Source organism: Symphodus melops (assembly GCF_947650265.1).
Source record: "Symphodus melops genome assembly, chromosome: 19".
In the NCBI taxonomy this organism is placed as follows: Eukaryota; Metazoa; Chordata; class Actinopteri; order Labriformes; family Labridae; genus Symphodus; species Symphodus melops.
This window is the reverse complement of record NC_136709.1, coordinates 19,694,152-19,708,085: the sequence shown is the minus strand read 5'-3', so window position 1 is coordinate 19,708,085 and position 13,934 is coordinate 19,694,152. Positions and strand designations below refer to the sequence as shown.

Sequence of the window (13,934 nt, the reverse complement as noted above, 5' to 3'; positions counted from 1 at the left end):
TTGCTGCCATGGTGATTTGTATGCTTTGAATGCATTGGGATGTCAGCAGCATTTTGTGCTTTTTTTTTGGTGTGAGGGTTTTTTATTTTAAATTTTGTCTGGCTATGTTGACTTTTTCTTTGCAACAGATTGTGGCTTTGTGGTTCAACACCATGATCATTGCATGGACTAATTTTCCCTTTTGCCCCCTCCCCTCCTCTCTCCTCTTTACCTGCCACTTCCTGTTCCCTATTCTTTTCCTGCTTTGTATTCCCCCCCCCCCTTACTGTTCATATGTGATTATGATCGTCCACACCACACTTCATCTTTTGTCCTCTTTCTTCTTTCTACTCCTGTCCTTCGCTCTCTTGCTTATGGCAGCCACCCTTGCATTCTCTCTTGCAGCAGCGGCAGCAGCCGCTCAGGGTCCCCGCCTAATAGCGGCCCCCACAGGTCAGGTGTTGCCTCCCCAAGCACTCCGACCCCAGACACCAGCCGGGACTCCCATCATGAACCTCATCCGGCCTACTCAGATGGCTGCCATGCTGCCCAATGGCACCCCCACCCTGGTGCCTCCCACACCCGATGGTGGGCTCATCTACACCACCCCTTACGAGTACCCTTACGCCCTGGCACCCACCTCCCTGCTGGAGTACCCCATCGAGCACAGTGGGGTTCTAGGTAAGAGAGCCTGGGGGAGCATGGGTGCGGCAGGTACAGCGGCCAACTTTAGCCAGCCTGGACAGGAGGGCAGCTTGTTTTACCCCGGAGTTGGGGTGCTGGACGCGGCTTCCATGAGCCACAGTCAGGACTTGTTGAAAGGTAAATATATCGTGTCCACCTGAGGATCACAAAACAAACTGGCAGGGTGGATAAGCTGGGCAAGCTCTAGGTAATGGGATGACCAGCTATGTGGCTCATATGGACACTGTATTAAGAAGGCAAAGTGGGACAGATGTTACCTTGTGAGGGCTAGGCTCTAGGCAAGTTCTCTTTCAAATTTAGACATCACTGTTTAGTTACTTACTTGCAAAACAGTTGTGCTCTCAGGTTTACATTGCCTATTTTCCTGCAAGGTTCATATAGGAGGACTGGGCTCAGAGTGAAATGAGGCAAGCTGGCAGAAAGACGCTCACACACACACACACGCAGCCTGCTCTCTAACCCTTTCATGCACTGGCCTGGAGGCATATTCAGTCTGGCGGCAGATCCCCTCGGATTTCTGCAGCTTTTGAAATCATTTCTCCGCGCTGTTCTCTGCAGGCAGGCCTTGATGCCTGTAGATAGTCCCTCTCTCACTCCCACTGGGGGTGTTCATTAAATTCCTCCAGTCTCCCCTTTTTTCTCCTCCTTCCCCTCTCTCCATTGTCTCACCCCTCTCGAACTCCAGGTCTGTGCTATTACCTGACGTTCCTCTTCAGGCCTGTGTCAGGAGTACACTTCAGCATCAGGGTTATTCTCAGTGGTGCTTCAAGCTCAACACATCTGCTACCAAAGACATGTACATCTAGGGATAATAAAAAAGTGACTTAAATGAAGCCCATATGTTGGACTGAGGTTGTGTTGAACATTAGCAATGCTTTATCCCATGTTAAGACGAAAGAGACTTTAATTTGACACAGGACTCTGCAGCATCTGGCAGCAGCAGACAGTGTGAGTTTAGCTGACCTGTGTTTTTTTCGATGCCTCTGGGAGTCATGTGTAGAACAGACAGGGGCAGCTGACTGGCTTTTCTCTCTTTAACTTGCAGGGTTACACCAGCTTAGTGCATTTTATTTACTCACACTATCGATTGGTGCCTTTAGCAACACACTCGCTCGCGTACCCACACACAGTCTGCGCTCGGCTCGGCTGCCTGCGCTGTTGAATCCAGCCGCTGAGAATTAGGAGATGTCAGGCCATCTGCTTCCTCCGAGTCGTTTCGGTGGCTCAGTCGTCACAAGCCAAAACTTTTCTGTTCATTCGACAAAGCCAAAACAGAAATCCCCGATGGCTTCTCATACGTTTTCCATTCGTCCCCCGTCTTCCCTCGGGAGGATTGATTCATTTTTATTAATTAATTATCACATTTCATTTCTTTAATACTTGAATATACAGTGACAAGCCAAACGTTAGATGACATTTATTGGAGGCAGAGTCGAGCACTGCGGGGGGAAGAAATCAGTGGTGACAAACAGTGCAGGAAAATGACAGGCTGTGTTGCTGGAGAACAGATTGACCTGGAGAGAAATTGTGAAAGAAAATGAAAGAGAGAGGGAGAGAGGAAGAGGCAGGTGGTGTCTGGGACTATTCAATTACCATCAGAGCTGTATTGGATTTCCCCCCTCCTTTCAAAATAAAGAGACAAATTTCTCTCAATCCCCCACTGGATCCTAGAGGAAGAATCACATTATTTTTTCCCAGGCAGCCCAGGAGCTTTTACCCTTTACCTGCCCCCCCACCACCACCACCACCTCCTAAAGGAGTCCTCCACATGACTCTGAGCACTGTGGAATTTTATGACCTAAGTTATGCATTGTTTAAATACCGAGTTTAAAACGCCAAAAAAGGTGTATTATTTGTTTTTCTACTGCATTTTTCTACACGTAAAGAAAAGCTGTGTGCTGTGTGTGTGTATGTACTATAATCTGTATTATGTTGCTATTCTGTGTATTATTGTATTATCCAAGTATTCTAATGATAATGGCTAAACAAAATGTGAATGTTCTTACTGTAAACATGACTGTTTTTCCCCCGCTCCAAGTGAATGGTTTCTAACCTTGTGGACCTGTTACGATCTAGGTGCAATGGCTACTAAAGTGAGACGGCATGACACGCGGGTCCATCCTTACCAAAGGATTGTGACCGCTGACAGAGGTCAGTTTAGTCTCCTAGCTACACTCTGCTATTGACTGATGATGAATTTCAATGATTATTATGCCTATTATGCCTCGATGCCTTAGTTGGGAATTTGTATATCGTCTATTCTATGATTTTGTCCCCCCCCCCTTCCCCTCCCCCCCACCACCACCTCTCCGACCCCATACCTCCACACACCAGCTAAATGGTTGCTCGTGGTTATGCACATTTTGTTTACATTTAGTACTTAGAGCATACACAGCATTAAGAGACTGTGTATTTGTCGAAGCTCAGGCGAACAGTGATCTTAAGAGCTTTTTGGTTCATGCAGCTGTGAAGCCAGGACAGGTGATACTTAGCAGGCAGTGTTAAAGGTGTATCATGACATTCCTCTGATGTGAGATTAGAGCGTTAAAATGGGGACAGGCTTGTTCCTATACATGATTTATCTCCAGCGCTCATAAGGCGCAAAGAGAGAGAGAGAGAGAGAGGGAGAGAAAAAATAGAAGCATTTGGATCGTATAAGAGACCTAAAAGGAGGAAGACGAGTCGCTGTGCTGCTAGCAGACACCATGTTACCTTGAAGTGTAGATTTAGCCTTTTTTTGTTTTTCTACGGAGGGTAGACGCGCACAGACACGAGCTGAGGTCGCTTCCTTTCTCTCCACTGTTTTTTGCAAACAGATTGAAATAAAGCTAAAATACATTTTTTAAATATTTTCAGTTGTACATGAGGTACTGTCATTTTATATTTGAGCATTTTATATCAAATGTATTTATGGTTCTTGTGTATATTTATATTCTTTAAAAACTATACTGCTAAATAAAGAGAGAGCGAATCGGACAACATCGATTCAGTTATTCTTTGCACATCGACCACCATAGTCCCAGCTCCCCTTCACGTAACATTAGTGACAAACTAATCACACTGTCTGTAACTTGCACTTCACCTTGACAGACACTAAAACACTAGATTTTTGTTCCTCTGATTTTGTTTGTCTGTTCAACCTGTCTTTGCTTCAGATGTTAAAGGGGGGGGGGGGGCACACGGCTACATGACTCAGGATGGGGGCTTAGTAGTAGAGCGATCATGATGCTAATCGTCATGGTTACACTCAGATTAGCGGAGTCCATCGCACATTGGCATGAAGGGGAGTTAGGAGCGAGAGGGTGTGGAGGGAGGGGCGACATGAGAGATTGCATTCATTTTATTGTTAAAATGATGTCATTCCAGTCTCTTCTTGCTGACACTAATATCCTTTCTATCTTTTTTTTCTGTTTGTTTTGTTTTTGTTTCTAACCACCTAGCCGCCACCGGCAACTAACACATGACCTTCTGACCTCTGAACTCTTCACCCAATGACGAGCCGCCCCAAGCCTGCCTGCTGATCAGTTAACTGGTAATTGCCTTTTGCTAGCCTCTCGGACGCAAGTGAGAGAAAGAGAGAGAGAGAGGCGCCTGCCCGTGCAGTTACCCTAACACATTCTGACAAAAACAACAACAACAACAACAAAAAAAGTAGAAAACAACGCAGCATCTTCACTGAAACACAACAAAACCCAACGACGTTGTGTAATATTCATTTTTTTCCCTCTGTTCATTGAGTTAAATTCCCATTCTTTCTCTTTCTTTTTCTTCATGAATCACACACTGGGTGGATGTGTTTATGTTGTACTCATGAATCTGCACTGAATTATATAGCAATAAAGAACCCCACCCAAACCTGCCCACCCACCCTCCTTTATAAGCTCCAATTTGGTGACCTCAGCGGTATGAGTCAAAGTTCAATAACATCCATTTGACGACGCAAACCTTTTTGGTTTCAGAGAAACAGTGTGACACAATCCCCCCCCCTCCCCTCCTTCAAATGCAGGACCCCCCCCCCCCCCCCCCCACCTCCAACATCACCACCACCTTTTTTTAAGGAGAGAAAAAGAAATAGAAGGAAAGGGAACAACCGCTCACATTAACTTGTTTAATTTCTGTCATTTTTTCACATGTAGTGCAATTGTTGAGCTCTGAGATGTAATGATGAGCTGACACATTCTGGGTGTGCGCCTCAAAACAGCTTTCTGTCAGTTAAAAAAAAAAAAAAAAAAAAAAAAAACAAGCATGGCTGAAATGATTGCAAAAGGAGCTTTTTATGATTTATGTGTTTGTTTTTCTGCTGTCTTTTTTTTTTTTTTTTGCTTATTACTTTTGAGTCATCTCTTCCCCACCTGAGTTTTGGTATTCTCTGTTCTCCATGTTTGACTAATTAGCTTTGCTTCAATCGACTCGCCTTAAATGTGGCAGGTGTTTTATCTCTGGCAAACGAAACAAAAGCAATCTGATGTTTGAAGCAGGCTGCAGAAAAATAAGTAACCATGAAGGGCGAGATGGGGAAGGTCATTATTTGGGATGAGGGGTCTCGTGTGTGAGTGTGTGTGTGTGTGTGAGTGTGTGTTTTAATTAATACTACATTGAAAGTAGGGTGTGCTGAGGCTACGGGGTTAGTGGTAGTGCTTCTTAGCTACTGACCATTGCTACGCCCCCATCCACACTACATCCATTATAACAGTGCCTGATGTATTTAGAGAAACTGTATCTCCATGAGTTAGCCGAGCTGTGATCGAAAAGACAAAAAAAAAGAAGTATTACGTGTGCGTATTTAGCCAAAGGGTTTTCCTATGAATTATATATCTGCAATTATGCGTGTGTCTCACAGAGGGCTCACAGTGCTGAAAGGTTTGAATCTGCGGTGCCGGCCTTCAGCTCACACAGACGAGCGAGGTCACTCCAGGTCAAATCAGACACAGGCCTTTTTTTCTTTTTATCCCACACACACAAAAATCGGATAACTTCTGTTTAACGTTTCACTCATGACTTTGAACCTCGGGACGTTTCTTACTTCCTCACTGCTTAAATTAACTTCACACAAAGCCTTTTTTTTAAAGTTCAACAATTTCAGACACGGAGCTCCTGGCGCTTCACGCCGGAGGAGATCAACATATCTGATTGATTGACAGGCATGAACAGATTCACGTTTCTGACTCTTATACATTTAGTAAACTGTGAAACAGGTGTAAATATACACACAAACGTTTTCCTGATAATGAAGAGTGGCATTTCGAGACACCACTTTCGAAGACCGTGACTTTTTTTTAATATGTACTTCATTTCATCGACGACTTAAAACCAATGAACGACCTTTAATTGAGCCGTAAACATTTTCCGAGTTCAGTTTTTTTCCCCCCACATGAATCCAGTTTGAACCAGTTCTAAAGAGTAAAGCGACCCCTCTCTCTGATTTGACCTGGCGTGTGACGCTCGCAGGCGGAGATCATCTCTGACCCATGAACGCTCTGCTTTGTTAACACTAAATCAACATGCTCCTAGGTTACATGGCGAGGGAGGGGGGGGGGGGGCACTTTGAAGTTCTGTACATAAATGCTTTTCATCGACCTGGCTTCTATTTTCAGTTGTTTCATCAGCCTCATTGCCAAAAGTGTTTTTATTTTTTTGTTCTGCATCTCAACTTTTTTTTTTTTTTTTTTTTTTAACGTTTCTTTTTTCCCTCCCTGTGAAAATGTATTTGCAATATGAGGTTGACATTCTGTAAGCCTTCATGAACATGGACACTGATGATGATGATGATGAATTTTCTTACACATAACAAAGCGTCCAGAAGAGAAGCGCATCCACAATGTGTCACATCTCCCCGGGATCCTGGACCAGATCCTGAGCCCATGAACCTTTTGTTGAACTCTCTCAAGAAAAAATAGGATGTGAAAGCCATGCCTGCCTGTTCAAATTGCTTTATACATACGTATTATATATATATAAATATATATATATATATATAAATATATAAAAATGTAGATATCTGTCATTGCATATACAAATACAGAAGAGAACAAACATGAGATAATTTTACAGGGTGCTGGAGAAGAGGAAAAAATGAGAAATCTATTTTTGGCAATTTTAGCTTTTGATACCTTACTTGCAGTTACAAAATCAGAAAAAAAGACATAAAAAAAAGTTTTAAAGCGTAAAGAGGGGGGAAAACAGAAAAGCTGAGTGGGTGAGGAAGAAGTGCTGTTACCCTGGATTTGATTTCACACAAAAAAAAAGACCAAACGAGTCGTAAACCCTGGAAGAGAGCGAGTGAGACAGACGCCTGAAGAGTTTGAAAACAAAACACAGTACGATCAAATCAAAGTGCCTTATCAACAGTGGTTTCTGTTTCCTGAGTATTCCAGTTGTGTTCAATAATATCCAGCACCCACCGAGACGGCGCAGAGAGGAATGGCTAGCGTTACACGCTCTGAATAGTCAAGCAGGGTCGGCCGCCGCCTCAGCGTGGCGTCACCCGAGTTCTTCTATGCAAAAAAGAATAGCAGTCATTTTGACCAGCTAAAATATGTGCCATGGTTTTGTCTTCCTGAACTGATTTGTGTTTCTCCTTTTTACTATACGGCCCTTTACTCTGCAGTCCGTGCAGCTTTCTGTTCTCTTGATTCAGATTTTAACGAACAAATGAAATATTGTCTTGATTTCTTTCTTTTTTCTTTTTTCTTTTTTTTCTTTTGTGTGAACTGTGACAAACTTCCTCGAACAATTTGAACTGCCAATAGCAATGCAGCAGTCTGCCAGAACATGTTTGGATCATGAGCAAAAAAACAAACAATAACACAACATTCAAGTTTTGGGGGGGGGGGGTCATCTGCACTTGCTTCAACAGCTGCAAACTGGAAGTATCCGCTCCATATGGTCCGTGTGTCAAATTGACACCGGACTGTCGGTTCAATCAGGAGGGATGAAAAGCACTGGCTCATTTAAAAAAAAAAAAAAATTTAAAAAACAGCTCCTGCTCAGTTTCCAGTTATTGAAACATGAGATGTGCAGCGTGTGACCTGAAGGTAAAACAAGAAAGCGATCACGTCTAACGTCGTCATTCTCCGACCCCGGTGTCACAAACTTGGCAGTTTTTTTTTTTTAGTTTTTTTTACTCATAGCTCTTTACATCGTGCTGTTACACCGAAAGTTCATAGATTTTTTTTTTTTCTTCTTCTCAGTGTTACTTTTTTTATTTTTTATTTTTTTGAAAATTTGAAAATGCAATATTAAAGCAGATCAAGAGATGGCTATTCAGCATTCGACAGTATTAAGAAAACGTCTCTGTGCAATGTTACAAGTCGCTGTGTCATTGTGAAAGGCTGGATAAGTCCATCAGGTGAAAGGTGAATTCTATACCTACCGTATTCTCTCTGGCCTGCCTACTACATGTATGATAATGTAATTAACAGCCATTGTTACAGGTTTATAATGTATTTTTCTAATCTCATTTTATATGTATATTAATCATGTTTTCTGAGTGCTTTTTTCTTTTTTAAGAAAACCCACTGCTCCTTTTTTTTTCTCCCCCCCCCCCCTCGTCCTCCCCCTCTCTCTTTGACATCTCTAAGACTGTCTCCTGTGGGGAGTGTTGCCTTTTCCCTGTTATATATATATCTTTTGATTTTTCGTTTTGTTTTTTCCTTGCCAAATCCCAGCTTGTTTAACTCATTAGCTACTTTATTAGTTTCCTTGTCATAAGTATTTTTACATGCTTGCATTTAGTTTTCATGGTGTATGCTGTTATTTTTCTTATTAACCTCTTGGCATTTATTTTAATAAAACATTCTTAGTAAGAATTTTACTAACTTTGCTGATATTTTGTCTTGTGTTTTTAACCAGTTTCATGAATGTATTACCTTGGTCTGGATCACGGACTAACACGATTAAAAAAAACAACTGCCGTCTGGCCATCACTCACACTGACTTATTGACACGCACACACTACATGAATACACACACGCACACACACACAACCTAACTGGAAACTGCACGAGTTGAAAAAGCTCCGCCTCCCCTTCACTGCCGCTCACGCACTCTCACCTCTGTGCTGAAGAAACCTGCTCACAATCTTCACACTCGCTCCCTCCTTCCCTCCTCTTTCTCTTCGCTCAGTTCAAACCGCTCGTCGTCTGTCGTCCGAGACAACCCTCCCGTCGTTGGTTGACCTCGTGAGATGGCGGGAGGGGAGGGCGGGGGGGCCTCGTGTAAGCAGCATGTTACTCGAGGTCGCTGGTTATCCTGTTCCCGTCACACTCTGCTTAAATTCACTATTGTTACTAAAATATAATCCCTCCAGATAAAAGTCCTCTTTCTCGTGGTTCCTGCAGGACAAAGCGATAATCTGTGCAAAGACACTGCTGCATATTAGTCATCTCCAAAGGATTAATGCTGCTATGAATGATGTCGAGCAGGACATTACACTGAGGGCCGACATGTACCGATGATAGTTTCATGTGATAGTCTAAATCTCTTCTTCCCTCCGTTGCCTGGATACAAGTATTACAGTTATCACCAGCTGTTGTCTGTTTGGTGAGCACTTCTCCCCATTTGGCTTATTGATAGAAGCGCTAATACTGGGTCATTGGGGAGCATCCATAATGCTTAGACACACACCAGTACACCGTGCCAATATGAAGTACTTTGGGATCAAAACAGCCCTTTCTATTCCTTCCAGTGTAAAATGCTGATCTGGCTTTCAGCTGCAGAGTTTTGCTTGTTTTGTTTTTTTATCTGCTGTCGCCCGCTCGTCCCAGGGATCATTCAGCTCTTCTCTCTCTCTCTTTACTCCGCTTTCTTCCTCCTCCACTAATTCAAGGTATTGATACTGACACACCAGCAAAAAAAAAACAAAACAGATTAACTTCATTAATCCTGATTATTATTACTTTAACCCACCGAGTGATTCCTCAGGATTTAATTTTTTCTCTCCTGCACTTCTTTTTTTTTTTTTTTTTAAATCTGCAAAACAAAAAAAAAACATCCTGGCCTAACAGTTTTCAATTCCTCCATCACGTCTCAGCGAGCAGGATACAAGGATTAAAAGAGTCTAACATCAAACTTAACATTTCTCTTCCTCTCTGGAATTAACATCTCGTGTCTTTGATCTAAAAACACTTTTGCTTGTTCACCAGCAAGTCGAGGCAGAGATTGCACACATAGTCCTCCCTCTTTAACTCTGGAAATACACTCTTTCAGTTATTAGCTTTTTTCTGATTGGCTCCTTTTTTTCTGACCTCATCAGCAACTTGAGCCAGAAGTCCGTCCTTTAGCTTTTTTTTTTTTTTACACTTCGTCAATGCGAGTAGATAAAGACATCAAATGATGGGAGTGATTTCTCGAGAGCACGTCACTACAAACACTGCCGAGCTTTAAAAAAGTGCCTTTTTTCCTAAACATGAGAAGTGATGTATTTTTGTACTTAACCATTGAAGTGCCAATTCTGCCTCCTTTAATCTCGCCGTTAAGCTTTTTTGTCGAGCACAAAAAAAAACTAAATGCCCACGCTTTTTTTTTTTTTTTTTTTTTTTTTGTACATACTTTCAAATGTAAACTGGAAACGTTTGACCAAAACAAACTGGGAATTTTGGTCACAACTGCTCCCACCATTAAACGCTGCTTTAATGGCTCCTGTTTTGAATTTGATGAGCTGAGAAGGTTCTGATTGGCTGACAGTATGCAGCTCATACTGCTGCCCAGTTCTCAGCGGACTTTTTCCAAAACGCAGGGCATTCAGTGTATTGATCTACTAACTACCTTTTTCACCTGTCAGTCGTTTTCTTTATTTTATTTTTTCTTCTGTTCTGTTTAACAAACATTCCTCCAATGAGTTAAACGGCAGGTTAACCAATCAGTATTGCTCTCAGCGATGTAGCACTCAGGTGGTCAAAGGGCAAATGCTACCAAAACAGAACAGGAAAAACAAAGCCCCACTGGAATCTTTTTTTTTTTTTTTTTTGACTGTGACAAAAGTATTTTTTTTTCCTAAGATCATACTAGTATGATATAAACTGTAAGTTTCTCATCCATAGAGTGGTGCACTAAAATCTGTGAGATTTATTCGTTCTTTTGTGGAGTTGTGAGATTTTAATGTGACGTAGCCTTTATTCTTTTGTTTTGTGTTACCTTGTTTTTACAGAGGGTAAGACTGAGAGTTTTTGATTTAGGGTTGTAAAACATGTAATGCCAGTTTTTGTTGCTCACACCAAAAAAAAAAAAGAAGGAAAAAAAAGAAAAAGGAAAACAAATGTCATGTGTGCAATAAAGAACCATATTTACAAGCTTCCCTCTGACTGCTCTACCTGGACTCGTCCTTTTGCTTCCATATATCGCTGACATCATTTCTGTGGATTTGCTGCCCGTTAAAAGGTAGGTGCGCCGCTTTTGCAGGGAATAAAAAAAAAACACACACCAAAGTTCAACACTGGCAAAATAAATCTCGCCTAAACCTTCAAAGTGAGATCAAGCCCTCGCTTGGACTTCAGCGTCATGTCGTGAAAATGTTGGGAAATGTCGACCTTCTGAGAGGGTTGCAGGGGAAAGCTTTCTCTGGAGATGGTATTTAACGGTCAAATCCATTTCTGGCTGGAGTCATTTTGAACTGGCACATAAATCCTCCGGGGGTTTTTTTTTCACTCCGTCCAATCGTTTTTCAGCACGCCAGAAGATTTGAAATAGCGTGGCATTTGGTTAAAAGATCTCCCTTCTAATAAAAGCTGAAGACACTCGCTATCAAAGACTTCTATTTTTAATGAAGGCGATGCACACTTGTGTGTCGAGAGTGTCTGAACAGTGCACTCATCACAGAGGTCAAGCACACACCCGAAAATCTGCATGCACTTCAGACTGAGCTGACCAAGGACGAGTTTCATCACAGAGACGGTTCAAACACTGAGCTGCAGATCAGACGGGATAAAGTTTGTCTACCATCATATTTAGGATAATTGATAAATCTCAGACAATGTTACCCTAACCTTTTCTATATTTCATGACATTTGCTCACAAACACAACAAATAGAGAAAAGTTCCACTTGTACTCAATTTACTCTTTTTACAGCCGAAATCAAAACTCTGAAAGTCTGCATACGAGGCACTGGACTTGTTGGGCGCCGTATAGACATATTACATCCAAATACTGACCTGTAAATGAGCAAGCAGCTTCTGAGTAAAGCGTGAGAGTGATCATCTTACATGCTGCAGCCGCCTAAACATCAGCGGGAAACAGAAGCTTAATCCCATTAGCAGAGGAACTGAAGGTGGGTACCTGAACCTTAATCTGCTGTTGATTCTGCACTCGAGCCAGCTGGATACAAACTCGTATCCCAATTTCTGTTTTCAGCTTTCTGCAAACACATTCAGAAAATAAAAGCTCGTTAAAGCCACATTTGTATCTCTTCTACATATCTGGGTTCTGATGAGGTGTTGGTTGGGCTTCATCCCATGCAGCCTCCACAACAACTTCCCTTATTTTCAAACATGACATCTGCGGGTTACTCGGGGTAGCTTGGTGATTGTGACTGTGCCCACAGAGGCAACAGAACCCGCACTGAAAGTAATGTGAACCAAACGGCTCAGCAGGTAGAGCTCTCATTTTCTTCCTCATCAAAGTGTTGAGTCAGGGCTGCAGTTTAGTCCCATTTACATCAGTTAAAAACTCCTGCGGGGCTTCCTGGCGACTCTGTGAGGTGAACCGAGCCAGCTGTTTACGCAAAATCAAGAAGTAAAGTTGCATATATATATTCACAGTCAGAGTCCACTTTTTTTTATTTCATGTTTTTAATCACAAGGACGCTGAAGTGGACTTCTCATTACGCCTTCAGCCGGTAACTCAGTGGGAAAAGAAATCCAAACGACACGGACGAATCTTCCGCTCTCTGTTCTCTCATCCTCTTGCTGGAGGACAGAGCTGCTGCTGCTGCTGCTGCTTGCTGATGCTGAAAAAAGTGGCAGAAGGGGGAGTAACCGGTTCACGACGGGGGTGTGCTGGAAGTGACTTTAAAGTCATGCAGGAGGCGAAAGAGTGCATAAGTGGAAGGGAGGAGGTGGAGGGTGCTGCTGATGGTGGATTTGGCCCCCGGGAAGATGCATCAAAGGAGCATTTGTCGCAGAGAGCAGCTGGGAGTCCAATCAGAAAAAGGACGTGTGTGTATGTGTGTGTGTGTGTGTGTGTGTGTGTGTGTGTGTGTGTGTGTGTGTGTTGAGAGGGGGAGAGTGGAAGGGTTGCATCAGTAGTGACAGATGAACCAGCTTCCTGTGGAATGAATGTAGGGCATTCATCAGAGTGCAGCTGTTTCTCTCTCTGTCGTACTGTGTGTGTGTGTGTGTGTGTGTGTGTGCGTGTGTGTGAGTGAGTTGTTTTTGCGTGCACAGTTTCAGCCTTGGATTGATGAATAAAAGTCTACAGTTTTTTGGGCACCTGTGCCGAGTGACAAAGTCGAGCAGCTGGATTGTGTGTCTGTTTGCGTGCACGTGTGTGCGTGACACAAAGAGAGAGAGAGACAACGAGACGGAGAAGAGCAGCGGTTGTATTTATTTAGTTCGCTCGGAGGGAATATCTCCTTCAGGAATGAGTAACAGAATCATTTTGTGGCTCTTTGTAAAAATCCATCACTCCGGTGATTGTGTCCTTTTTTAAAAGTATCTTTAACATGCTGCTTTCTTTAATAGCTGTGGATAACATGTCGGGGTTTGTGGCAAATAACACTCCTCCAATCCCTGCATTTGTCTTCCTACAGATATTGTTATTGCACTCTTGCATGTATCATCAGACAGTTGAGCTCTCCCTGAGACGCAGACGTCGTCTTTAGAAGTGAAACTGTCCACTCCAGCTTTGAGAAAACGATGAATCTTCCCCTCCAGTTCTGAAGCCTGTCCTGCTGTTGTTTCTCTGTGTCTCTGTTGAGCGATCTGGACAGGTGTGAATACTGCAGGCCTTTGTCACCTAATGCTGACAGAGACTTTCTAACAGGTGTGTGTGTGTGTGTGTGTGTGTGTGTGTGTGTGTGTCTTTGTCTGCACTCTCCCCCTTTTCTCACATCAGCTCTACAGAAACTCTAAAGACTGTAAGGACTTTATTTCTCCGTCAGCTTCTGGATGAAGTCAATCTAAATGCTCGTAGTTCACACTTGAAAAAATAACAGGTGAATGATTCCTGGTGGGAGTAAAGAAATTCTGCGGAGCGAGTCGGGGGAAAGTGTCAGCGCGGTGATTCGACAGTCAGAAAAAATAAACCTCAAAGTCAA

The 13,934-nt window shown here is 42.8% G+C and overlaps 1 protein-coding gene across 9 annotated transcripts in view; it reads left to right on the top strand.

Annotated features, from left to right (window-relative positions):
* Positions 1–10,940, top strand: part of qkia (QKI, KH domain containing, RNA binding a) — a 72,212-nt gene extending 61,272 nt beyond the window's left edge. For 2 of the 9 annotated variants that reach the window (XM_079369403.1, XM_079369406.1), the window contains 3 exons: positions 385–801; positions 2,761–2,835; positions 4,125–10,940. In XM_079369403.1, the coding sequence (XP_079225529.1) occupies positions 385–801; positions 2,761–2,835; positions 4,125–4,141 (509 nt within the window). In that variant the 3' untranslated portion in view covers positions 4,142–10,940. Of the gene's footprint in view, positions 1–360; positions 3,304–4,124 lie in introns of those variants that run through there. The other 7 variants (XM_079369402.1, XM_079369401.1, XM_079369407.1 and 4 more) reach the window with 5 other exon arrangements.
* Positions 10,941–13,934: the final 2,994 nt, after the last annotated feature.